We start from the raw sequence: 25,360 nt of genomic DNA, 5'->3' as shown, positions 1-25,360 counted from the left end.
CCAAGGCTGGCTTTTGATTATTGATACAACAGAGGGAAAAGTTTATTTAAACATAAAAATAAAAACAAAAATTTGCTGTTAAAAGGGTTCAAAGGTTTTTTTTTGTTTTGTGGGTTTTTTTTTTTTTTTTTTTTTTTTTTGTTTTGTTTGGGGTTTTTTTTTTTTTTTTTTTTTTTGTTGGTTTGGTTTGGGTTTTTTTGGTTTTTATTTTAGTATTGTTGTGGTTTCTAATGTGGCTGATTCCTTTACCACTTTAACCCTGAATAAGTGTAACAAAACAAACAGCCCCTAAATGCAGGTCAGAGCAAGGCTTTGTTTGCAGAGTGAGCTGCTGCATCCAGCAGGGAAGTTTTAAATCTCCAGGGTCATCAAACCACTCTGATCATCACCTTCCCAACAAAGCTCTGAGTCCTCGCTTTCCAACTGGGTCAATTTTGGGAGAGCTTTGGGCAAAGGAGGTGCTTCACCCCCTCTACTCCTCTCTCATGAAACCCACCTGGAACAGTGTCCAGCTTTGGGGTCCCCAGCACAGGAGGGATTTGGAGATGTTGGAGGGAGTCCAGAGGAAGCAGGATGATGATCAGAGGGGTGGAGCAGTTCTGCTGTGAGGAAAGGCTGGGAAAACTTGGATTGCTCAGCCTGGAGAAGAGGAAGCTGCAGGGAGAACTTAGAACACCTTCCGATGCCTAAAGGGACTCTATGAGATTTGGAAAGGGACTTTGGACAAGGGCCTGGAGCCACAGGGGAATGGCTTCAAACTGACAGAAAGTAGATATTTGAGAGTTATTAGGAAGGAATTCTTCCCTTTGAGGGTGGTGAGGCCCTGGCACAGGGTGCCCAGAGAAGCTGTGGCTGTCCCTGGATCCCTGGAAGTGTCCAAGACCTGGCTGGATGGGAGGTGGGAGGTGGAAGGTGGAAGGTGTCCCTGCCCATGGCAGGGGGATGGAACTCGATGGTCTTTCAGGTCCTTCCAGTCCAAACCATTCCATGGTTGTAAACCCAGAAAACCCTGTTATATGGGATTTTCAGGAACCCGAAGGTCTCTTAAAATCTTAATCCTCTGTTTTGTTGAGTTCACACTGTGAACTCTGTCCTTTCTTAGCTATTCAGAAAAGCCATTTTTGGCTTTAATTACAGTAATTACAGTAATTCCTGTATTGCTGGTTGTTGTGTTGATCTTGCTGTAACTCTCCTTTCTCCTCAGCTTCCTACAACTTGCCTGTGTGAATCTGATGGTGGGGTGGGGAGGAGAGGAAGAAGTAGCAATGGCCAAGAGTCACAGAATTAGGTTGGAAAAGACCTCTGGGATCATCAAGTCCAGCCATTAACCCTGCACCACATTTTGCTCACCACTAAACTATATGTTGAATTCTATAGCTCTCCACAATGAAGCACTACCAAAATCAGCGACTGTCAGCAGCAAAACCAAGGGAAAAAAATGTTTCTCTCCCACCATGTTTTCTATTTCTTCTTCCCCCTGTGCAAGGGGAGGCTTTAGAGCAAATGTCTGCTGGTATAACTGGCACATATATCGAATCTGCTTAGTCTGGGCTGTTAAGTAAGTTTAATTAATTTACTAAGTTAATGTTCCAATGTTAGCAACAAAGCATCATTGCAATCAGCTGGGTAGCAGGAATTGGAACCCCTAAATGAGCTCATTTTTTCACAGTTGGAATTAGGGACCAGTTAGCCAGTTGTGTGGTTTTTCCAATTTCTCCCCTTGCCCTAGGGGAGTTGCAAGTTATTCATTCCCCATTGCTAAGTGTGAGTAAGATGGGGAGGGGGGAGACACAAACCAACCCTACTCCTTGTAGGAGTCCATCTTTGCTCCCAACGCTGCTGATTCCCTCCCTGTTGTCTGCACTTATCTGCCTGCCTTGGTCTAGATCAGCATTCGTTTGTGATGGTTTGGGGAAGGAGAAAAGCATCACTGAGAGATATTTACTGCATGTGTTTTCATCCTGAGTGTGTGCAGATAAAGGGGGGAAAAACAAATAAACAATAAAAGAATGGAAACAAAATTACCGAAATTTGCAAAGTTTGACAAATGGTGGCCAGGAGTTGCCACAAGCTAATGGCTTTCAATGATTAATAAGAGTAAAAATAATTGCATTTCATTAAGATTGATGACACCCCATTTAACCTCCCTTCTCGTTTCAGCCCTAAAGTGGAAAGAGATGAAGTTCTCATCTATAATAGCTCCTGTAACATTACCATGGAAACTGAGGCAGAGATGGAGTGTGAGGGAGCTAATCAGCCAATTACTGCCAAGATTACTGAGATATGGAAAAACTGGGGCCAGAACACTCAGGTATAATCAAATCTTTTTTACAGACTGATTCAAACAGCTTAAAATTAAATTTGTAATATTGTGTACATTTAAAGGGGGGCAAGAAAAAAAACAATTTAGGCTGAGCAGCAGCAATATATAATATTAAATGCTTTCCAACTTTGAATAGCAGTTCTAATGCAGCACAGCTGAATTAATGGTTAACTATGGCTAATCACGGATTTTATGAGACATAAATGAGCTTTACCTTATTTTCTGAGCAATCTATGTATTTTTTAACACTCTCTCCTTTTTTTTTTTTAATATAAATTCAATTTTCTTATAAAAGTGTTATTTTCTGTTGAGCAGGAATCTTAGCCATGAGGTACAGTTTCAGCTCTCTGGCAGAGACTTAGCATTTAGTGCAGTCCTGGTTATATTTGATTTTTGCTGCTTTTCAGTAGCTGAAGGGAAATGGGACGGTCTTCCCAGTGCTATCTGTGGGTATTGCAAGAAAAGAAGACCAAAAGAGTTAAAAAAAAGCTATAATCCTGAACCAGCATAAATTTTAAAACTTGATACATAAAATGTCATTGCTAACCTGAAATGTCCTGTTAGAGTCCTCACAGTTTCGTAGAGGAGGTGTTTATCCACCTGTAAGAAGAAATTTAGAGGAGTTGGATATTTGTTGAACACCAATTATCCCTTTTTCATTCTCCTTTCCTAATGGAGCAGCTCCTGAGATGTGGTGGTGACCTCCTGAATACGGGAACATGTGAGTGGGTATAGTTACACACCTGACTCAGGATAAAAACCAAATGCTATTTTTAATCTTTTAAGTAAACTTTTCACACAGTCTTTTAGCACAGTTTAGGAAAATGAAGTTAATTTGCTCAACATCAAAGTTAAAGCTACCATATTAATTTTAAACTCTATCTGCAAAGAGATTTCCTGTGTTTAAGGACTTTACATTTACTTTGCCATCCCAAAAAGGAGCTGCATTGTCCTGGCAGAGTAATTTTGGCACATTTCTAGTGTTGAATTCTGTATTTAGTTTTATATATCTGATCTATTCTATATTTAGGAGTCTCTGAATACTTGCAAACCTACCTTACATGAATATTACTATTGCAGTGGAGTATCCCAAATTATAATTCCTTGCTTCTGTTAAGCCTGTACTTGGTCTGTGAAGGAATGTCAGATGTAGAATTTACCTATTAAGGTTCATTTGCTCATCAGCCTTGTTTAGTTATGGTTAGTTATGTTAGCTAAGGAGAAATACAACCCTCAAAAATTGATTGTTGGCTACTGCAGAAGTGAAGGGAAGTGCCCAGGCAAGCATGAGACCAACTGGTGACTCCTCCTTACGTTCCTGTTTTCATTTCCAAATGGGATAAGAGCATCTCTTGAGTCCCAGATGCTCAGATGCAGCACAGAGGGGTATTCCCCTCTGCTGTCTGTGATCTGGGGTGTGCCACAGCTCCTGCAGCCTCAGTAATGGCAGGATGACAGCTTGTCTTGTGACTCAGGTGGGAGCAAGAAGAGGAGGAAGCTGTGAGGTTTGCTCCTGCTGCGGTTTTTCTGCCCAGAGTAGGGAAAACCAAGGAAGTCCTAAGTGTCCTGAATGAACAAATTCATTCAGAGCAGGATGAAAAGAGCAGCACTTTAGATCTGGGATTTGCTGCTGCTTAATGAACCCAGTGGGTATTCAGAATCATTTTATCCCTCTTCCCAAAACTGGCTTGGGTGAGCAGAGGTGGATGGGTGGGGAGTTCAGATAAATGGCTTCAATTTTGGTCCCTTTCTGGCTGACAGCATCCCGTTAAGATTTACGACCTGGTGCAGCGCATGCATGCTTCACTGTGGAGGTTTAAATCATGTCATGTGAACTGGCCTTACCTTTCCCGTGGAAAAAATGGTCCCCAGGTTCAGCACTAAGCAGTGAAATGCATTAATAGCACCACGTGCCTTAGGATAATGGTGCTATTAGCAGGCAGCACAACTCTGTGTACAAGTAATGGGGCTGCATCTCTTTATTATAACATCTGGCACTTCTCTTGCATGCTCATGCAAGGATCTCAAAGCATTCCATAAAAAAGGGGCATGATGATCCTGTTCTCAGCACAGCTACACTGCTCAGTGGTGCTCAGGCCAAGAACTCAGCCCAGCTGGGTGCTGTGGGAGGGTTGGCTCAGAGGTGATTTGGTGATGATGGTAGAGCAGAATTAGCTCCAGGATGGCATTGGAAGTGAAAATGCAGAAAGGCTGACAGAGGCTTATGGCACAGAATGAATGGGCACTGGCAACAAGAGAGAACAGCCTTGCTTGAGAGCAGAGAATAATAAATAAATGAAATGTAAAATATTGGTTCTGGGAACTTGAGCCTGAGAATACAAATGGTGACATCACCAAACCTGCCAGAGTTCAAGCAACATTTGGACAACATTCTTAGGCACAGATTAGGGTTCTTGGGGCTGTTCTCTGCAGAGCCAGGAGCTGCCCTTGATGATCCTTGTGGGTTTCTGGAAACTCAGAATATTCTATGATATGCCCATTATTTTATGACACAGTTTTTAGGGTATTTTTTCACCAGTTGTATTATTTAAACAACTGCATTTTCTGGTAGGTGCTGCAAAATCCATCACTAAGTTTTTGTCCTTTCAACTCTGGTCTCTGAGCTGTTGCTTGCATGAAACACAGAATCTTAAATGTTGGAAAAACCTCCAGAAACACTGGGTGCATGGTTAGAGTCAGGGATGGGCTCAGATCTGAATCTAGAGGACTCCCAGAATTTCATGGCGTTTCAAGGGGCTACCTGGAGATCTGTGATTTTCACAGCAGACTTCATGAAATTTCAGTTCAATTTGGCTTTTTCATGATGTCTGGTCTGTGTCCCACCACCTCCCCAGAGATTAATTCTTATGATTTTCATTAGAAACTGATTTAAGCTCTTGCCTCACTTTGTGTTTGAAGTATTTTGCCCTGTATGACTTAATTAGGTCACAAGAAATAAGCAGCAGGCCTCTGCCCCACTGTTGCATTCAACATCATTAGTGTTTGTAACTTGCTCTGTTATTATCTAGGAAGAGTTGCACAATTATTTTTATTTCAGTATATAATGCAATTTAGCCTACTGAAAAGAGAGGGAGGGCAAAAAAAAAAAACCCAGCACTGATTGTATATCCCACAGGACTTAATTAGTTCACAGCTTCAAGAATGCACTGGATAATGGGAAGACATGAATTAAATAATAAAAGGGAAAAGAAAAGTTCTAATGCTCACTCAGTACCTGTCCACTTCCACCTTGGCTGCATAATGAGACGTCAGCTCTGGTGACACTGATGAGATGTGCAAAACACCCCAAAAACACAAGAAGAGGATGCTCGTGGGAGGATTTGACCAGGCTGGGATGGCTCTGAACACATTATGCTTAGTGAGTCTTCCCATTATTATTCCAGATCGCTGAACCAGACCTAATCATGATGCAAACATGCTGCTGGAGCAGCTCTTCCCTGCTCCCACTCCCCCTCCTCTGCTGGCCCACACGGCTGATGGAATATTTGGCAGAGGGCCGATGGCACGTATTAAGTCAGCCCTAGGGAAGCTGAACTGGTATCCCAGTGAATTCCCTGCAACCCAACCCTCAAGGGGTCCCTGTTGAGGGGTAGGAGGTTAATAAAAAATAACTTGCCAGATAAAAATGCCGTGCTGGATTATGGCTCTGCCTGGGTGTGCTGTGCTGCCTTGAGTTTGTTTTTAACAGGTCTTGGGATTTAAGGGGTGGCTTAGATTATTGAGGATCTGTGAGTTCTTAGCTTGGTGACTGATACAGGGATAATTGCTTTGTTCACTTCTCGTGAAAGAAAAAAATATAAACTCCCACAAATCTGTGTCTGCTATGTGTACAGTCACCTCAGAAATCCTTTCTGTTCAGCTTCCACTTAATATAAACAGGACTAGATCTTCAAATCCCTTGGATTCCTATGCAGACCTTAGAATCATTCCTTTCCTTCTTTATTTAGCTTTTTTCTCCCTGCTTACCATCCAAAGTATTTGGAGGTGAGGGAAGCAATGAAATGGTTTTGACTGGTGGAGATGTTTGGTGGTTTGCAAAGGTGGCAAAACCCAGGTGGCTTTCGGGGGCATGGAAGGGTCCCTGGAGGTCCAGGACACTCTGGGCATGAAGAACTGCTACTTTACTACTCACAGCAGGACTGATGCGAGGTCACAGACTGGTTTGGGTTGGAAGGGACATTAAAGATCATCTCATTCCAACCCCCTGCCATGGGCAGGGACAGCTCTTGGGCATGTTCTCCATCTGTGAGGGTTACAAGTGATGGGAAGTGACTCTTCCCTTTTGCTCTCATTTTAGAGCTGTCCTCGTGTTGTGTGGATGTTTGATGGGGGCATTTTTGAGGGTGAAGGGCTCAGACTTGGCAGTCCGTGAGGGAAACCACCACAGCAGGCTGAGGGGTAGTTAGGCAGGGCAGGGATCATAGAGTCACAGAAAGGTTTGGGTTGGAAAGGATCTTTAAAACATCATCTAGTCCCAATCCCCCTGCCATGGGCAGGGACACCTTCCACTGAACCAGGCTGCTCCAAGCCCCATCCAGCCTGGACTTGAACACTGCCAGGAATGGGGAAGGAACAGAGCAGATTCCAGTTTGATATGGAATTTGTTTGGAATGGGCTAATAAAATGACTGTTCTGTTTTACTCTCTTCTCCACTTGAAGAAGAATTATGGTGCAATAGATATTTAATTCCTGTGTATCCATTTAGAGAGTGCAAACCCAGAACCCATTATCTGGCCATGGGGATCACAACTTGCTGAGGTTTGGGAATAGTTTAATTGGATTTATTAGCAAGTATCCTGATAGAACCTGACTTTATGTTGTTGTGGGCTGTGAGTAGAGCTCCTGGGTCCTTTGGCAGTGCAACCAGCCAAAAATACCCATGTCACACAGGATGGGACATCAGGAGTTGAACTAGACGAAATCTTCTACATTATTTTGTGTGTATTTTCATAAATATCCACTTTTAACAGCCCAGCAAGCCCACCCTTGGATTTCCAAATTCCCTGTTTTCTTAACTTGATATCTTGGTCACAGTGTTATTTTCAGAAGGAGGTGAGGAGTGCAATAAAACGCACCAGACCCTCACAGAAAAGAAGCGGAACAGTCCATAAAAAAAACCCCAAAAAAACAAAAAACAGCAAAAACTGATTACAAAAAACCCCACAAACCCAGTCTTGGGGTGTGCAGACTGCTGGAGCAGAGAGGTACCATCTGCAAGGTTGTTAACTTGTAGAGAACCAAGATGGGCTCCCCAGTAACCACAGGCAATGTGAAGAGATAAATGGTTGACCCGAGCCCATGTCAGGCAAGGATTGATGCCACTATCAGCCCCAGTGCCTTTGCAATGATTTTTTAAAAAAATCTCTGATAGAGTGTGTTATCTAGTTACTGGCACGAGGGCAATGGCCTGGAGGCAGCAGGGGGGAAGGGGGGAGGAAGAAGGAAAGGAGGAGAGGAAGAGAGAGAGAAAGAAAAAAAAAAAAAAAAGGTCATTCCAGGAGGACAATCTCTGTTGGACTAAATGAGAAAATAAGGGCCTTGCTCTGGAAGGGGAAGGTAATTAATTAAATAAATAAATAATAGGAAAAAAGGGTCTGCTAGGTGTGTGAGGAAAGGATAAGCAAAATTGCTTCTTTTTCTTTTCTTTTCTTTTCTTTTCTTTTCTTTTCTTTTCTTTTCTTTTCTTTTCTTTTCTTTTCTTTTCTTTTCTTCTTTTCCTTTTCCTTCTCCTTCTCCCCTTTTCCTTTTTCTTTCTTCCTTTCTTTGTTTTTTTCCCCCCTTCCTTTTAATGGGTCCAGCCTTGGGCTGCAATGGGAAATTTAGGAGTTGGGCTTATGGTGTTTTATTTTCCTTTAACTTTTTGCTTCCTGATTTGAGGTTTAACTGTTTCCTCTCCTGCTGTCAGATGAAAAATGAAAGACTGAACTGTAACTTTCTCTTTTCCACCCCACATTGTGAAAAGCTTTTTATTTTCAATCCCACCATCTTTCTAATGTCTCTGAGGAGATTACTTCCTGAATTTCCAGGAGAAGGAAAGCCACCACTCACAGAGCTGCACTGAGAGGTGCATTGGAAGCTATCCCCAGGATTACCTAGGATGGAATGCCATAATCCCCAGGACGAGATGCCAGTCCCTGCAATCCAAAGCACCTCAAAGCTTCTCCATATGCATTTAAACAAACCTGTGTGAAATCAGAACTGAATACTGCATAGTTTAATGAGAGCTGTTTTCCTTTTCCCACTTCCATTTATCCCTGCTCCCAAGCTTTAATAGAAACAGATTTGGGGTGAAAAGCACCATTTTGGAAGTGCTGCTCCAAGGAACAGAAAACAAATCTTTCCCTTCCTGTACAAAAGGAAGGATCCAGTATGGGTCAGGAGGGTGTGGGGAAGCTCCTGAGTGACTGTGGGCTCGTGTCCTCTCCTCTTGCTCCCAGGTGCTTGCACAGAGTGTTGCTGCCACTTTTCTGTTTAATTATGACAGAACCTCTAATTGACTCCTTCAGCAATTCAGCATTTTGGAGGGGGAAGGATTGTCTGTGTTTGGAACCATGGCTTTGGCTCTCCATCTGTGGGACTTGGTGTCACAGAATGGTTTGGGTTGGAAAGGTGCTTAGAAGATGTAGATCCTTCCACCAGTTTGGGTGTCTCAAAGTCCTCTTCAACCTGGCTTTGTCTCCTTGGGGGAAGGGAGTGGGAATTTTGGATGACTGTGACTGTGCTGGGATGTCCAGCCTTAGGTTTTGGATGAAATTGGAGGAAGCCTTGTGTCTTCTCCAGCTGCCCATCTTGAATTTAATGGGAAAAGAGCTGAGCAACTTGGAGACACACCTAGCCCAGGCTTGTTCTGCATTGGAGCATGGCTTAACATATCTGATGGTCTTGTGTCATAGTTGAGATGGAGGCAATACAAAGCAGCACACTCCATTTTCAGAAAGCTTCAAACAGTTTTTATTACAGCATGCATGCTTTTTATACATTCTTACAATACTCATAAGGTTACTCATAAGGTTATTGGTCATGAAAGACAAACAAAATGCTCACTGGAACAGGCAGTTGTAGATTTCTCTTATTTATCCTTCTTTCCTTCTTGGTTTCTATGTCAATGACCTTGGTAGAAAATTATTTTGGGGTAAACATGGATCCTCTTATCAAACTTCTCTCTGGCTCACAGAAGTCGCTATAAAACCTCTTCCACAGTCTTGTTCTTTGTGTGGCATGGCCTGGGATAAAGATGTGGCCTTTCAGCCCCTTGTGTCACTAACAGAGGACTCTGTCACCCTCTGACTCGTGTCCCCTCCCCAGTCCCACCCAGAGCAGCACTGTGGGCTGGATGTTCCACACTGTGTTTTCTGTGTACCAGAGGCATTGGCTCACCTACAACCCCTTCTCAAATATTTCTGGGGTCTGGCTCAGCACCCAGCAAGGACTGGGCATGTGGGGGGAACCTCTACTGAAATCTGGGAGACTTCAGTGGCATAGTCTTGGCCAGAGTGGGATCATTGAAGGGATTCTTGATGTGGTTGGGCCATGGATGTAGTGCTAAAATTCTGAGTCTGGTGCCTGGCCATGAAGGCCAGATCAGGTGTCCCACCCCATCCACAAGAAGTGACAAGAAGCCTTGGATAAAATGTGTGGGAGAGGAACACAGTTATGATTTTCTTCTTTGGGAATAAAAAAAAAAAAAAAAAAAAAAAAAAGAAATCAATCCTGAGGATAACAAAAGCCTGAAAATTTGGTCTTGTAGCAAACCGCTGGTAGTGATGAAGACACAATCATCCTGCATCATGATTTCTTCAGTGCACAGAGTTTAGAGTGAGAAATAGAGAAAGGACAAATAGTATTTGTTGTTCAGGGATTTTTAAAAGTTTTTTTTTCCTGATTTCGTAACTGTTAATGCTATCATTACATTTAGCATAGACTAAAAACGTGAACTAGGTGTACAGCTAGAGGAAAAAACAAATTTAAAGTAGGGAGATTTCAGTACAGAGAGCATTTATTAATAACTTAAAAACCTGCTGTAGCAGGAGGGAAAACCAGAGCTCCTTGTCATGATAAATGTACTCGAGGCTTCCCCCTGTCTCTGAGGAAAGGGTTAATTTGATGCAGTTGCCAGTAAAAGCAAGCTGTTTTCGTGATGAGCCTGTAATAGCCGGGTGATAGACTGGCTTAACAACTGCTGCTAAATGCTGGGTACCACCCCTGATTGGCACTCCCTAAGTGGAAGCCCCTCGTGTCCAATCTGTCCTCGTGAATTGCTGCAGAGCGAGGGACTTCATTAAGGGATCGTGAGGGGACCTCCTAAAAATCAGCAAATAATTGCACTGGGGAGGAGAGGAGGGGACTGAGAGCTCTGCGTGAAGAAAAGCAGACTGCCAGGGCAGGGAAGCATCAGGTGAAGTGGGTGCTATAAATACTTGCCCCTGAAAGCTGGGTCTTCTCAATAAAGCTCAGTTTAGCCCCGTCTATGACTTAAAAAAAATATTCCCGGTCAGCTCCCTGGGTGGTGGAGGGCTGGGAGCTGTTAGCTCATATTCAGTTAAATTTCAAATGTCAGAGCTTGTTAGTGGTGATTTTAGCCAAAGACAGTTTGTGAGGAGCTGGGTAAATTTGAACTTCCTCAAATAAAATTGAGGAAAGAGATTGCTGTTTTGCTTATTGATTTATTTTCCTGCTTTCACACATCTTCTCTGGGTCTGGGATTCTGATCAAGGGTCAGGCTCAGCTTCACCCACTTGGGGGTCACAGTGCTCCCTCTTTCACACACACTGTCTTGCTCTTTCATTCTCAAATTCTCATTTATTTGCAGTTTTTCCTCCTTCCTTCAGCTGTGTTTGGTGATAGAAGATGTAATTTTTGCTTTCAGCCTTGAGGGGAGTTTTCCCTGAGCTCACCGGTAAACCCAGGAGAGCAGGCACAGGAAGGCAGCACAGACCATTCTGTGGTAGATTTAGGTAAGATATTTGGGAGAAATCCTTTCCCGGGAGGGTGAGGAGACCCTGGCACAGGTTCTTAGAGAAGCTTTGGCTACTCCATCCCTAGAGGTGTTCAAAACCAGATTGAATGGGGCTTGAAGCCACCTGGTCTAGTCAAAGGTGTCTTTTCCTTTGGCAGAGAGATAGATCTAAATGCTCTTTAAGGCCCTTGCCCAAACCAGTCTGTGATTACATGATTCTCTGAAATGAATTGGTTCAGAAGAAGTTGGGCAGTCAGTGTTGTCTGCAGAGACTTTTTGGGAACCCTGTTGGGGTGAGTCAGGGAATGGAGCCACTGAGCTAAAAATGCGTCTTCCAAGCTGAGATGGCCCAGACAGTGTTATAGAAATTGAGTTTTTTCCATGCTGAAAGGACAGCAGATGCTGTCCACTGGCATGGCCCCAAGCCAGTCCTCAGTTTAAGGTCTGGAGGAGGGAGTTTCTGGTTAGGTACATGAAGGATTTGAATACAGGTATCATGGGTAACAATTCTGGGTGAGTTTCTCCAGGTGCTGATAGCTGGCATTTCCACTTTTACCTACATCCTCTTGTCTGTGTGCGCATTAGGCTGGTATCCAACTCTCTCCAAAACAAAATTCACCCTTGGAATATTACTCAACACTCATCTGCATCCTTTAGCATTTGTATGAATTCAGATACTGGGGTAAGGATGAGCCAGCAGGGACCCTTGGGTAGAAGGACCCTGGGTTTCATATCCTGCCAAATGATTTACAGGCAGAGAAGTTTGTGCATGTGGGAGGCAGAGAGTAAAGGCCATGGAGTGCATTATTGCAGGGGATCTGTATTCCCAACAAAGATGAGCTGTTACAACTCAAACCGTACTTCCGGGTCAAACCATGACACTGTTACAGACAGAGGGATGTCTTTACAGCTCAAACAGCAGCAGTTTGTGCTTTCAACTCAAAGGCTTCTCAGTTCAGAGGGCAGTGTGTTGGTGGGGAGGTTCTTTCTCATGATAGGCTCTCATCTTGTCTAATTTGAATGAAGTTTGGGCTAAAATCTCCTGAAATGACAAGAGCAGTTACTGTCCCATGACATGTGTGATGTTCTCTTCAGAGGAGGAGTTGTCATTCAGGGCAAATGGTTCAAAGTGCACTAAATTAACTTCTGCTGCCTTCTGGCTTCTGTTGTGGGGCTGTCTGCACCCCTGAAATCATCTATCGTGTGCCACTGCAAGCTCAAACTACTGAAAAAAAAAATAAAATTAAGTAGATGGAAGCCCTGTTCCATCGAGAATCAGTTCTAATTTTAGCTACATAAAATAAATGTATTAAAGTGTACATATCTGCTCCAGACATGCTCTCATTTCGAAGGCGTCTAGTGTTGGGAATGTTCTTCCCTCTTTTTACAGCTCCTTATGGGGTAGGGTGGGAGGTTTTATCTGGATTTATCACAGTTAAAGAGACACCCTTTGGTGAAGGAAAATGGTATGGGTGTTCCTAGTGTTCTAAATGCCACTCGGTGCTCAGATTCCCATTAGGAACTGGCAAATTCAGCTTGGAGTGCAGGGCAAAGATGGCCTTTGCTGGGGTGTGACAGTGTCCTTGCCCCCACAACCCGGTGCTACCCTGTTGCTTCTGTGACCTTTTCTGTAGCAGTCCCATCTTCACCTTTTTACCTTTGTGGCAGATAAGTGTTTTTGATGATGACAATAAAGATACCACGAAGCACTTTTATTCTTGGTTGCCCCATCTGGGCTGCGCGTTTGATCTGAAGGGCCAGCGTTCCAGTCAGATTGCACTATCAGATGGAGCTGGCTCTATTTCCTGCATTATTCTTCCTGGCTGTACCACATTATGCAATTATGTTTGCATTTAAACCTGAGCACTTACCTGTAATGATGCTGTGGCTCGGTACACGATACATTAGAGCAGCAGATAATGCTCACAGATAGGCTGAGGGCAGCATGTTGTTGATGTGCTAAAGCTAAACAGGACACTGAGTTTGAAAGTGGGTTCTGAAAGCTTGCAGCTTGGGAGGAGCTGTTCCAAAAGCTCACATTACTGAAATAACAGCTGTGCAGGGTGAGATTCTCTATCTGAGGGGCAGGTGCAGGATTGTTTCCATTGCAGAAGTCAGACACCAGCACTGTTGGTCACTGCCACAGCTTCTGCAGGAGCAGTAAAGTCTTGGTGGCTGCTGGGAATTCCAAATCCTGCATCCCTGTAGGATAATGTGAGAGGAAATGATTCTTTCAAGATTTAAAGGAAGCTTAGAGGAGGGCTGGAGAGGAACTTTCACAAGGGCATGGAGTAATAGGACAAAGGGTAATTGCCTTAAGCTAGAAGTTTTTTTAAATTAGATATTGTGAAAAAAAATCTTTGCTAAAGGGTGGTGAGGCTTTGGCACAGGTTTCCCAGAGTATCTGTCGGTGCTAAGTCCCTGGCAGTGTCCAAGGCTGGGTTGGACAGGGCTTGGAGCAACCTGGGATGGTGGAAGTTGTCCCTGCCCCTGGCAAGGAGTGGAACAGGATGAGCTTTAAGGACGCTTCCAACTAAAACTTTTCCAATTTTATGATGAACCTTTGAGAAGTAACTGTGCCTCTGCTGCTGGCCAACCCCTTTGCACCTCATTACACCTGCAATCATCCCTGAGATGCAATGATAATTATGAATGCTGCTGCTCTGCATGAGATCCTGCCCTGGGTAGATGGTCATGCCCAGTAATAATCAATGGCTCTGACTCTTGGGCTGAAGAGATGTGGATGCAATTAAGGCAGAATCAACATTTGTCCTTGGATTGTATGGTTTTGCTGTCTGGTTGTTGTATTTTATACATAGGACAGACCAAGCTGTAGCCTAAACACAGTTTGCCCTCTTCCAAGCACTTTTCAGTCTTTGCCTGGTAAATCACTCTGAACCCTCTGCAAGCCAGGTTTGCTGTGGAGATGGTTTGTGTATTCCCTGTGTTTCCATGGGAGCTGTGGAAAACTCCAAGGCTGGATCCCACACCAGTTCTCTGACCTTCACAGATGACTTGGGACTCCTGCAAGGGGCTCTAAAACACAAGGAGCTCCACCTCAAACTGAGGAAGAACTTCTTTATGCTGAGGGTGTCAGAGCACTGGATCAGCTGCTCAGGGAGTGTGTGGATTTCCCTCTCTGGAGACATTCCAAACCCACCTGGAGGTTTTCCTGTGTTGTCACAGACATATTTGATGAAAAATCCTTTTGCCAGGATCTTTTCTCCTGAGGAACTGGGAAGCTTCAGCTTCTCCATGCTTTATTGCTTTAGAATGTGATTTGGAGAATTGTTTACCCAGCATGTGAAGTTGTTTTTACTTGATGACCAGTGACAGCTACCTTTGTCGAGGCTGTGAACAGCCACAAGATTTTGTTATCATTCCTTTCTATTCCTTTCCAACCTTCTGATGGATCCTTTCTTCCTGTTCTTTTTAGTATAATTTTAGTATAGCATTATAATATAATATAATATAATATAATATAATATAATATAATATAATATAATATCATAATATAATAAATCAGCCTTCTGAAACATGGAATCAAGATTCTCATTTCTTCCCTCATCCTAAGACCCTCAAACACAACCATACCTGCCCTGAGTGATCCTGCCTTGGCAGGGGGTAGGACTAGATGATCTCCAGAGGTGCCTTCCATCCCAAACATCTCTGGGATTCTGTTTGTCTTCCTGCCTGATCCAAAAAAACATCATCAGCTCTCCCTGGCACTGTTGGGTGGATGAGCTTCACTCCTCCCTCCCCATTTACTGTAGCATCCATTCAGAAATCCTGCTCGCTGACACATAAGGACATAATTTGATTACTTTTCCTGCAGGTGGTCAGCAAATTGTTGAGCTAATCTTTGCATTTGCAATATTTGCTCTAAGATTAGTGAGTGTAACTCAAGCTCATTCAATTGGGAGACAATATTTGCACAGTGCAAAGGCTGACACAGTCACCAGGCTTGGTTATCCTGCTTGTGTAAACAACTTGGTGCTGTAATTTTCTCATTACCATTAAATTGCTGCTTTTAATTTGTCTCAGAAGCCTCCATAGTTTGAGAAATGGCTGGTTTAGAGAGATGTATAAATGATGTGTGCCCTTTAACAGTGCTATGGAAAGGAAAACCCAGTCCTGTTGTGTCTAAACTGGAAGGCAGCACTGAATTCCTCGATGTGTTTACACTGAGGACTTTCAGCAAGTTGGGCTTAAAACTCTGCACTAGTATAGTTTCCACTATAATAAATAATCAGTCTCTGAATATCATGCTGTAAATGAACATTGTGAAGATCCTTGTGAATTAACAAGGAGTTACAAGAAAACACACATTCTGTGAAACAAGGCTCTTCCTGTGCTCCAAGACAGTTCCTCTGTTTCCCAGGGCATTTTCTTTAATATTTGAAATTAAGATTTCTGATTTTAGGCTTGTCCTCCCACCATGACCCTGACAGACCCAAGAACAACACTTTGTTCTCATGTAAGTGTGGTAAAGAGACAGGGATCTTCCCAGAGTTCTCATGATTTGTTTAATTATGGAGTGGATTAATAGTGTTCATATCCCTGCATTATTTGGTATTTTACATTTAATTTGGGTGTGTTTTGTTGCCTGTGTGTACAAAGATGGCTCATTTATACCTGGGCTATGCCCCCTGAAAACAGTGATGTCTTTTCAGTACCCTTCCTATAAAAGCAACATTAGATTTAACTAATCCTCTGTGTCCTTAATTAAATACTTCTGGAGCAAGGAGCTTTACCTTCTGTGCTTCAAAATTGCAGTGATTACTCCCCTGCTGAATAAACCTTTTTTTTTTTTTTTTTTTTTTTTTGGTGGTTGGTTTTTAAGTGGCTTTGCTGGTTTTGTTTAGGATTTTTTCTTTAAACAGGAATGAAGTTGTTTCTCATGCCATTGTCCAGTTGCAAACTGGCTTGAGACTGACTTGTGCCATGGCCTCTGACCTCTAAAACTGCCCACTCATTTTTTTCCTGAACTAATCAGCTCGATGAACTATTTACAGTTGGCTTTTGGGTCTTCTCACTGCTTCTGTGGCTGCCCCTGTCTGAGTAATTAATGATGCTGTGGCTTGTTTATGGTCTTGAGTTACTAATGCTCTTGGCTGCAAATGCATTTTTACCTCTGGGACGTGCCAGTTTCCTGGTTCTAGTCCCACCTCACCAGCCCAGGTCAATTTTTTGTGTGTAAACAGATTTATCCTCTAATAGTTTGGGAGAGACTAGAGTCATTCATCAGTCCCATAGCGAACATGCCCAGCCAGATTCTTCCCTTCTTGTGCCTGTGCAGCTCAGCAAAAGTCAGAAAGATTTCTGCAGGACAGCTAAAATTAAAACAAACAAGAAAAAGGGAAAAAATAATCATTTCTTTTTAACTCAGGGTACAAGCAGTCTCAGTTTAAAATAAAGATATTGGACAGTGCATCACATGTCCAGCCATGAACCCAGCCCTGGTCCTTGCTGTACCAATGCTTTGGGAGAAATTAAAGAGGGACCTGGTGGGATAACCCCACCTGCATTTTAAAGCTGGAGTAGTGGGTAAAGTGAAGTTACACAGCAGCAGATGATGCAGACAGTGATAAAAATATCACCTTGTGGCCTTGGAAATGGTTTGTTGGGTTGTGTTCCAGGCTGTCATGTCAAGAATGCTAAATCATAAGGGAAAACTGAGCCTGGACTCCTACTCTCTCTGGAAACCTGTTCCAGCCTCTCCATGCAGGTATATTTAGAAGCATTCTGCTCATTTCCATCCTTGGTTTATTCATAGCTACAGTTCCTTCCAGTCTTCCTGGGGATAATATTGTCTTTTGACATAAATTATTCTTTTTTTCACAGCATATAGTTCTCTAGATATCTTGCCTTCTCCTTTTTTTTTTCTTTCTTTCTTTCTTTTTTTTTTTTCTAGTGTTCTTTTGTTTTGGTTTGGTTTTTTGTTTGTTTTTATTTGTTTGTTGTTTTTTTAATGTGTCTAAGGCTACGTCCTTAGTGATTTGTGATTTGAGCACAACAATTTCTGCCATTTTTGGAAACATTTATTTCACAAACCACAAGAAGATGGTCCCATTATCTCTCTACCTTTGTTGCCCCGTTTAGTTACCAGTGTCTGCTCAGATTACCCATGGATGAGATTTTTGGGGCATCTGAGCATAGCCAGGAGTTGGACTCAATGATCCTTATGGGACCCTTCCAACTCTGGGTATTCCATGATTCTATGAAATGAAAATGATAAAGGTGAATGTGGTGCTTTCACTGGGAGGATGGAAGTATATTTTCCATTCCAAACTTTTCCAGGGCTTCTCCTCTCTCTCTCTTACTTTCTTCTCCCTCTCATCCAGCTTGGAAATGCCTCAATCAATGGCAAATTTGGAACACTGTAGTGATGTGCACGTGGATAAAAGTCCTTTATGGTGTTGCTGAGCACATTGTAGGATCCACTAGACTCCTTTGGCACTCTGATTTCCTAAGAAACTCAGTACAGGCTACTTATATATTTGAAGGCAGCTTCTCTGGAATTGCTGGATGTGCAAGAGAAACACTACAAATACTGGTAATTCTTAATCTCTGGCTTGTTTTTTTTTTATTGTTTTGGTTTGTTGTTTTTTTTTTTTTTTTTGGGGGGGGGGGGGGGGGGGGGTTTTTTTTTTTTTTTTTTTTTTTCGGGGGGGGGGGGGGAGGTTGGTGATTATTTTTCTCTTTTTTTTGGTGAAAATTGGCCTTTTTGGAATGGACAGGGCAGGGTTTGCCTAAATAAGTGTTCCCAGTGTGCTGGTTTGCAGCTCTTTCCTGGTTGGTGTTTGCACCTGTAATGAGCATTAGATGGTACCTTCTGTCCTGAGACTTCTTGGAGAAACTGTGGGAAATTCAGTCTTAAAAATCATAGAACAATTTATGCTGGGAAAGATCTCCAAGATCATCAGGTCAAACCACTCCCCCAGCACTGCCAGGGCCACCACCAAGCTTGTGTCCCCAAGTGCCACATATATGTGTTTTCTGAACACTTCCAGGTTGATGACCCCACCACTTCCCTGATCAGCCTGCTCCTTCACCAACTTCAGTCTTGCCATTCATTGACTTCATAACACAGACACTTAAATTCAACTAAATTATTTTTTGAAGCCAAAACCCATATATTTGTCCATAAAATAAGGCTTTGCTCTTAGTAGAGACAACATTTTTTTTTTTTTAGCTTTATACTTGTTGCACAGCATATTTTCTGTTCTCTTTGGGACAGCCCCGTTCCATCTTTCCCACAAAGCCTTCATTCTCTCAGTGAGCAAAATTCTTAGATACTGCAGGGATTGAAAATGCAATTGCAAAAATCCTCTAGGTTTGGTTTATATAGAAAGAGCACTTTCTTTTACACTGAGGGGTGAAGTGCAGGCAGGAGGCTGTTCTTAAAGAACAGGATGATGAGAATCCTTTACTTGTCTTGAGGATGCTGTTATACAGAGGAAGTCCTCCCCATGCCAATTGAAATTCCATAGCTTTACAGTCGTGGTGAGTATTTTCCAGTTAATTTGGCAAATGGTTAGAGGTGTGACAAGCAGGACAGACAGGGAATGATGCCAAGAGACAGGTTCAGCTTCTTTGGGCACTGGGCAGCATTTTGCTTGTTAATTCTACTGACTGTAGCAAATAACTTGCATTTGCATCCCTTTCAAGTATGTGTAGGAGGGAGGAGCCTGCACCAATTTGTCTAGTTTAATTATAGATGTTCTACCCACCTTCCTAATTGCTCCTTCATTAAGAAGTAGCTTGTTTCTTTTTTTTTTTCCCTAGGAGCTAAAGATAATCAACTTTTGTTTGTTTCTGTAAATATTTTTTTTCTGCCCTTGAGGAGATAATTATTTCTATTGTTGCATGAAGATGGTGGCCAATACAGGAGGAATAATTAGAGCAGATGGCTGAAAATACTTCCCTTGTAAAAGACATCTAGTATAATAAAATACCTCCCCTTCTCTTTTGTCTCCTCCAAATATACGTTTTTCTTTCCTTCAGGTGGATGGGAGTTGGGTGAGGGGGTGTAAATCTTTTCCTGATATATTAAACCGAGGAGCTGTTAAGAGTTCACAGCCTGGAAAGTGAGCTCCCTGCATCCATCACTGAAATTAAAGTGTTTTCAAATGTGGTGTGGAGTCCTGGGTGTGTGGCGTGGGGAAATCTGCGCTGCACTCCATCACTTGGAATGTTAACCTTGTCTCTCCGTGGTGGCTGAGGACAGGAACACTTGCTCTCCGCACTCGCTGGTTAAATGGCAATCTGTCAGCACCAAGGAAAGGCTGCTCTCCTGGGTGTCAATCTCTGCTGTGTGAACAGCATTCCAAACTTTTGTTCATTTGTGGACGTGCTCACTGGGACAGGGGAAACTTTCTCCTGCTATAAGATTGCAGGAACCTCGGTGTGCTCCGCATCCTGTCAGCTGGGTCCGGGGGAAAGGATAAAAATGCCTGCTGGGGCTGGAAAGGGGTTTTCCCTGTTGGTGGGAAAACTCTCCTGCTTCCAGGTTTCTCCAACTCTCAGCTGGAACCCACAGCCTGCAATCATGGAATGGCTTGGGTTGGGCATGACATCAAAGAACATATTATTTCAAAACGCCTGTCATGAGTAGGGACACCTTCCACTATCCCTGATTGCTCCAAGCCCCATTCAGCCTGGCCTTGGACACTTCCAGGGATGGGGCAGCCACAGCTCCTCTGGGAAACCTGTGCCAGGGCCTCACAGTAAAGAATTTATCCTTAAAATCTAGGAAAGAAGGGAGAATAGTGAGCACAGCAGGAAGCAGGGTTTGTGTTTAACTACATCACTGCTTCTTGGTTTTGCTTTAAAAGTCATTTTCTGATGAGAGGCTGAAAGATCTTTGTGCCTGTAATTGTTACTGTAGTCCTTTTTTGTACTCTTAACAAACCCCACTTAACTAAAGAAATTGCAAAGTTATCCCAAACCGTGATCAAATGATCTATTCTGTATCTAAACAGGAGTTTCTCAACCCTTTGAAGCCCAAACCTTGCATTTTGGTATCCTTCCCGTCTGAATTTTTTACCAGCCTGGGTGGGAATGTAAGTTTTTCACTGTTATTTATTCAGTTGTTGCTGCTGTTTCTGAGCCCTGGTAGTCACAGGCACAAGCTGACAAACTGATCCTGAGATGTGTCCCCAAAGGCTGACAAAAAGGCAATCCCAGCCTGGCTGACAACAGCAGGAGCTAAAAAACATAAAATGGAAAGAAATCTGCCTGGAAAATGAAAAAAGAAGGTGCAGTAGGCAGGAAAGGAGGTAAGGTGCTGAACTGCAAAGAGATTGTGTGTATTTTATTGAATGTTACAAAAATGTTATTTTACTTTTACATAATTATTTTGAAAATATGATTGGGAAGGAGTTGATACCTCTCCAAAATTAACCTGTGTTATAACAGGCTATGGGCCTGCTACACAAGGTTTGGGCTTGATATGAGTTGTGCATAGAATCCCAGAATATTCTGAGTGGGAAAGGACCTGCAAGGATCATTGAGTACAGCTCTTGGCCCTCACAGGACACCCCAAAAATCCCATCATGTTCCTGAGAGGTTTGTCCCAATGCTTCTGAGCTCCATCCAGCTTGGGGCTCTGATTTGGGCAGCCTGTTCCAGTGCCCAAATTCCCTCTGGGTAAAAAAACCTTTCCTTAGCAAATAAAATTTCCTGTGTGCATGACACATTCCAAATGGATGTCAGAGCTGGAAAGCACTTGCAGGACTCTATTCATTGAATTGTCAGGTCAGATCCCTTCCCAGCTCCTTCTGTTCTTTGGTGCCTCAGGAAGAGCAACTGGGGTTTTTTAGGGATTCCCAATGCTGGTGATATCCCACCTCCAGAGGTTTCTGCCCATATTTTGCAGGTTTGGCTCCCTACTGGGTTAATGCCATCTGCTGTGCTGGATTGAAAATATGAAATGTTGCCAGTGTGGCTTTCCTGTGGATGTGTGATGTGAGGGCACATCCTGCAGCAGTTTGGGGGATGATTTTACGTGTTTAGTTCAGGTTATAATTATTTATTTAACCCATTACATTGTATAAAACACACAGCCAGGAGAGACTCAAGCCCCAGTTTATCTATTGATTGTCAAAAACCCTGCAGGATTGCAGCATCTTTGTTGTCTTGCTTCTCCTGTTAATTTCTCGCTGAAATTGGCCACGCTCAAATGTGAGCTCTGACAGTGACACAGATGGCTGCAGAGACGTTGTGGTCTCACAAGCTCTCTTTCCTCCAAATCATCTTTCCAACTCTGGTGCACACTGAAGCCAGAACATGGAGCTGCCACCCCACTGCAGCAGCTGCTGCTGGCCAGCTTCAGCTTCACAGCTCAGGGTTTGTTTAATGCCAGCTCTTCTTTGTCCCATTTTGATTTTCCAGCTCCCTGCCATTTTTCCTGAAGCTGGAAAAAGCACAGGAGGAAAATGCCCAGCACCAGTGGCTGACACACAGCTTTCCCTGGCTCTGCAGGTTCCTTCTGGTTCATTCACCAAGCCCACGTGGGGTGGGCACTCAGCCACAGCCCTGGCACCTGCAGCTGCTGCTACTCTTCAGGCTGAGAAGTATTTCAATTAAACACCAGAGGTCAAATACAGGGTGCCAGGCAGGGGAAAAAATAGAAAAAAGAAAGAGTTTTGCCTGTCTGAAAAAAAAAAAAAAAATAGAAGGATGTTGTGACTCTGTCACCAGCCCTGCTTAATGAGAGATGTGCAATTAATTTGTGTATTAGCTGATGTTATTTTACCATGGGTTGCTTAAGTGGAACTGGATATAAACACCACCACCCTTCTGGAAAGGATCTTAAGAATTCTCTTGCAGCTGGAGATTGCACTGTGCTTTTCTACCAGAAATTAGGGAGGATAATCACATGGGATTCACAAAGTTGAGGAAAATGTACTGGTGGTTTAGGGCAGGTGTCTGTTTCACTAAACTTGCATTAGACCACACCCTCTTCTCTCAAAGATCTTAAGGAGGTGATCTTTCATCTTATAGAAAGGTGCAGGACTGCAAGAGAAGAGTCACCAAACAAAATTGTTTGATGTCTTTCCTCAATCCCTACAGAGCTGCCTTCCCTCTAACCCCACTCTGTGCTCTGGTAATTTAAAGTGTGTTCCTTGAACAAACCCCCTTTTCTCCTCCTAAAACAGATTCTTTGGATTTATTGTCTCTGTGGTAATGCAAGGATAGTACAAGTGGTTATAAACAGCTCTTGGTCTTGTATTATTTGGCTGATGTTCATCTGTTTAATTTTATTTATAAAGAATAAAAAGTGATTTTACAATATTTAAAAAATATTGATTTTACAAGTCAGAAATCACTTGAAAGACACACAGGCAGGCGGTGCACATGACAGTGGACTACGTCAGGCATTTTCTCACTGGGACCTTTTAGGTATGGACTGGGTGGAAAAATAGAGAATTTTATGACCTTGATTAACTCATTTTTTCCCTCTGTGAGGCTGGGGAGGCCCTGGGACAGGTTGCCAAGAGAAGCTGTGGTTGGCCCATCCCTGGACATGTCCAAGGCCAGGTTAGATGGGCTTGGAGCAATCTGGGATAGTGGGAGGTGTCCTGGCCCATGACAGGGGGATGGAACAAGGTGATCTTTCAAGTCCTTTCCATCCCAAACCATTCTGGGATTCTGTAATTCCACTGTCATGTATGAACACTGAGATTTTTGTGCCAGACGTTGTTGGGAGAACTGAACAGGTATTGAACCTTCTAAGAAGTGACAGCTGGAACCGATCAAGCTCAAACACTGATGTTAGGTAGAGAGAAGCTTAAATGAAGAAGCTTAAACTAGAAATTTTCTAGTTAGAAATCCCTAATTGCCATCTTAAAAGGAAAAAAAAAAAAGTAAATTCAGAAGAGGAATTTATTTTTAACTCTTGCAGGGCTTCTATCAACAGCTGACTAAGTGCTAGCAAGTGGTGCTAGCAAGAAGGTCTGGTACATTCCTTACAGCCTTGCTTGCCCGTGAGAGTTAGCTAAAGGTTCTGAGTGATTTCAGAGGGTCAAAGTGACATCAAAGTGACTTAAAGGCACTCAGCAAACCTTCTCAACCAAATGTTCCTGTGGATCCCACCGTTTCACAGCTGCCTCCTCCAGTGTCATGCTGACAGCATTGGCAGCATTTGTGCCAGACAGGAGTTTGTGGAATTTGTAGTTTTGTGCTACAGTTGGCTTGATAAGCAGTGTATGCACCTTTCTGTGAACTGTCCCTCCTTTGAGATATAAAAAAGTTTAATTAGCTGGTTTTCAGTGGATTTGTTGTATATTTTCTGCAATCTGCTTCATAGCATTGTCAATGAAGAGTAATTCACCACCTCTCTGGAAAGATAATGGGTAAAGGCATCTATCCTTTCAGCTGGAAATTTGTCCTAAATCTCTGAACTGCATAAATATATATTTACAACTAATGAAGATTAAACTTGTTCTGCTACACTTAGCAACTGTGCACTAATCTTACTTTGGCAATGATGAAGTGGTTCCCTCCCTCTGACACCAGAGTTTTAACTCTCAAGAATTTTCTACTGCCTTGTGTGTTAATGCAGTCCCAGGCTTCACTCTGAACTGAATCAATTCCCTTTGTAGAGAAATCATAGAATGGATTGTAGAAAATCCCAGCATCCAGCCAGGGTGGATATCAACCTGTTGTATCATTTAGCCTGGGAACCATCAGTCATTCCTGGTGTAAATAATTAGAATAATTTATAATAATTTAAATAATTAGAGTGGTTTTGGTTAGAAAGACCTTAAAGCTCATCTGAAGGTCCATGGGCAGGGACACCTTGCACTGGACCAGGTTGCCCAGGGACAGCACTATGGGAAATATTCTATAAAACATCAGGCACATAAAACTAAACCTGAAAACAGCACAGTAAAAGAGAATAACAATCATAACATTCCATTATTGATTCACCTCAACTGCAGCTCCCGAGAAAAAGCTTTAATGCACTCGATGTGCTCCATTTGAAAATGGAGTAACTCTCTTTTGCTTTTGTCTTGAGGTTATTCTTTCCACTGCTGTTTTGGATTAGCACAGCCCAGTGAGGACCACAAATATTTCTATGTCTGGTTTCATCCCCCCCACCACCTCAGATGAGCTGAGGATGTTCTTGCTGGTTCACATATGAGACCAAATAATATGTTTTGGATGTCTATGTCCACACTTGTGCGCACGTGTCCAGGTACAAATATTCACACCTTCAAGAAATTTACCATCAGGGCTCTAAACAACTTGGTTAAGTTGGAGGTGTCACTGCCCATGGCAGGGGGATTGGAAGGAAATAACCTTTCATGTCTTTCCAACCCAAACAATTCTGTGATTCTATAAAACCTTCATGCAAAGTACATGCTTAAAGTATAGAGATGAGGAGAAACCTTTGACCTTTGAGCTCAGGAATCGCTTTACCATTGCACATCACGAGTTAGTCTATTAGCAGTTTTCAAGTTATTCAGTGCTTTATTTGGAGCTGCTGTGCTCACCCTCAAAGCAGAGGCAATAACAACACCAGATTAACTAAAAGAGAGAAAGCTAAAAAGGTATTTGAGACAGGAATGTCTGTCTAAATGAGGATGAATGGCAGGAGAGCCTTTAGGAAAGAAAAAAAAAAACACCTCTAAGGTAAAATACTGCCCACCCAGCAGGATGTTTTAATTCTAAGCTCTTCAGGCTATTTTATGACATTGCCAGGGAACAACAGTGCAGTTCTGCTTCTCAGGAGGCAGAGAGAGACACACACCAGGAAACCTGTGGTCAGTCCCGGTGCAAATCCCTCGTTCTCCAGACCAGAACGAGATAAAGGGAGACCCCCAAATTGCGACAAGCATTCCTGAAGGCCGAGCACCTCTCCAGTGCCAATATCCATCCATTCCTTTGCCTTTCACAAGGTCCCTCTGGAAGTCATCTTGCCCAGAGCACGGCAGAGGAGATGCCAGTGCCACGCTGGATGCGTCTTTGGCATCTCCTCCCCCGTTCTCTGAGCAAACTGGCTTCTCGAAAGACGGAAAGGGGCGAGCTTTGAACTTCTCTGTGTGTTTCTC

The 25,360-nt window shown here is 43.0% G+C and overlaps 1 protein-coding gene across 1 annotated transcript in view; it reads left to right on the top strand.

The window, feature by feature from the left end:
• The window catches only part of PKHD1 (PKHD1 ciliary IPT domain containing fibrocystin/polyductin), a 237,622-nt gene that overhangs the window by 53,784 nt on the left and 158,478 nt on the right, over positions 1-25,360 (top strand). The window contains exon 34 of the mRNA XM_041426139.1: positions 2,161-2,311. Coding sequence (XP_041282073.1) covers positions 2,161-2,311 — 151 coding nt within the window. The remainder of the gene's footprint in view (positions 1-2,160; positions 2,312-25,360) is intronic.

Source organism: Onychostruthus taczanowskii, unplaced genomic scaffold (genome assembly GCF_017590055.1).
Source record: "Onychostruthus taczanowskii isolate IOZ18803 unplaced genomic scaffold, ASM1759005v1 scaffold90, whole genome shotgun sequence".
Lineage (NCBI taxonomy): Eukaryota > Metazoa > Chordata > Aves > Passeriformes > Passeridae > Onychostruthus > Onychostruthus taczanowskii.
This window is presented reverse-complemented; position numbering and strand designations above follow the sequence as displayed.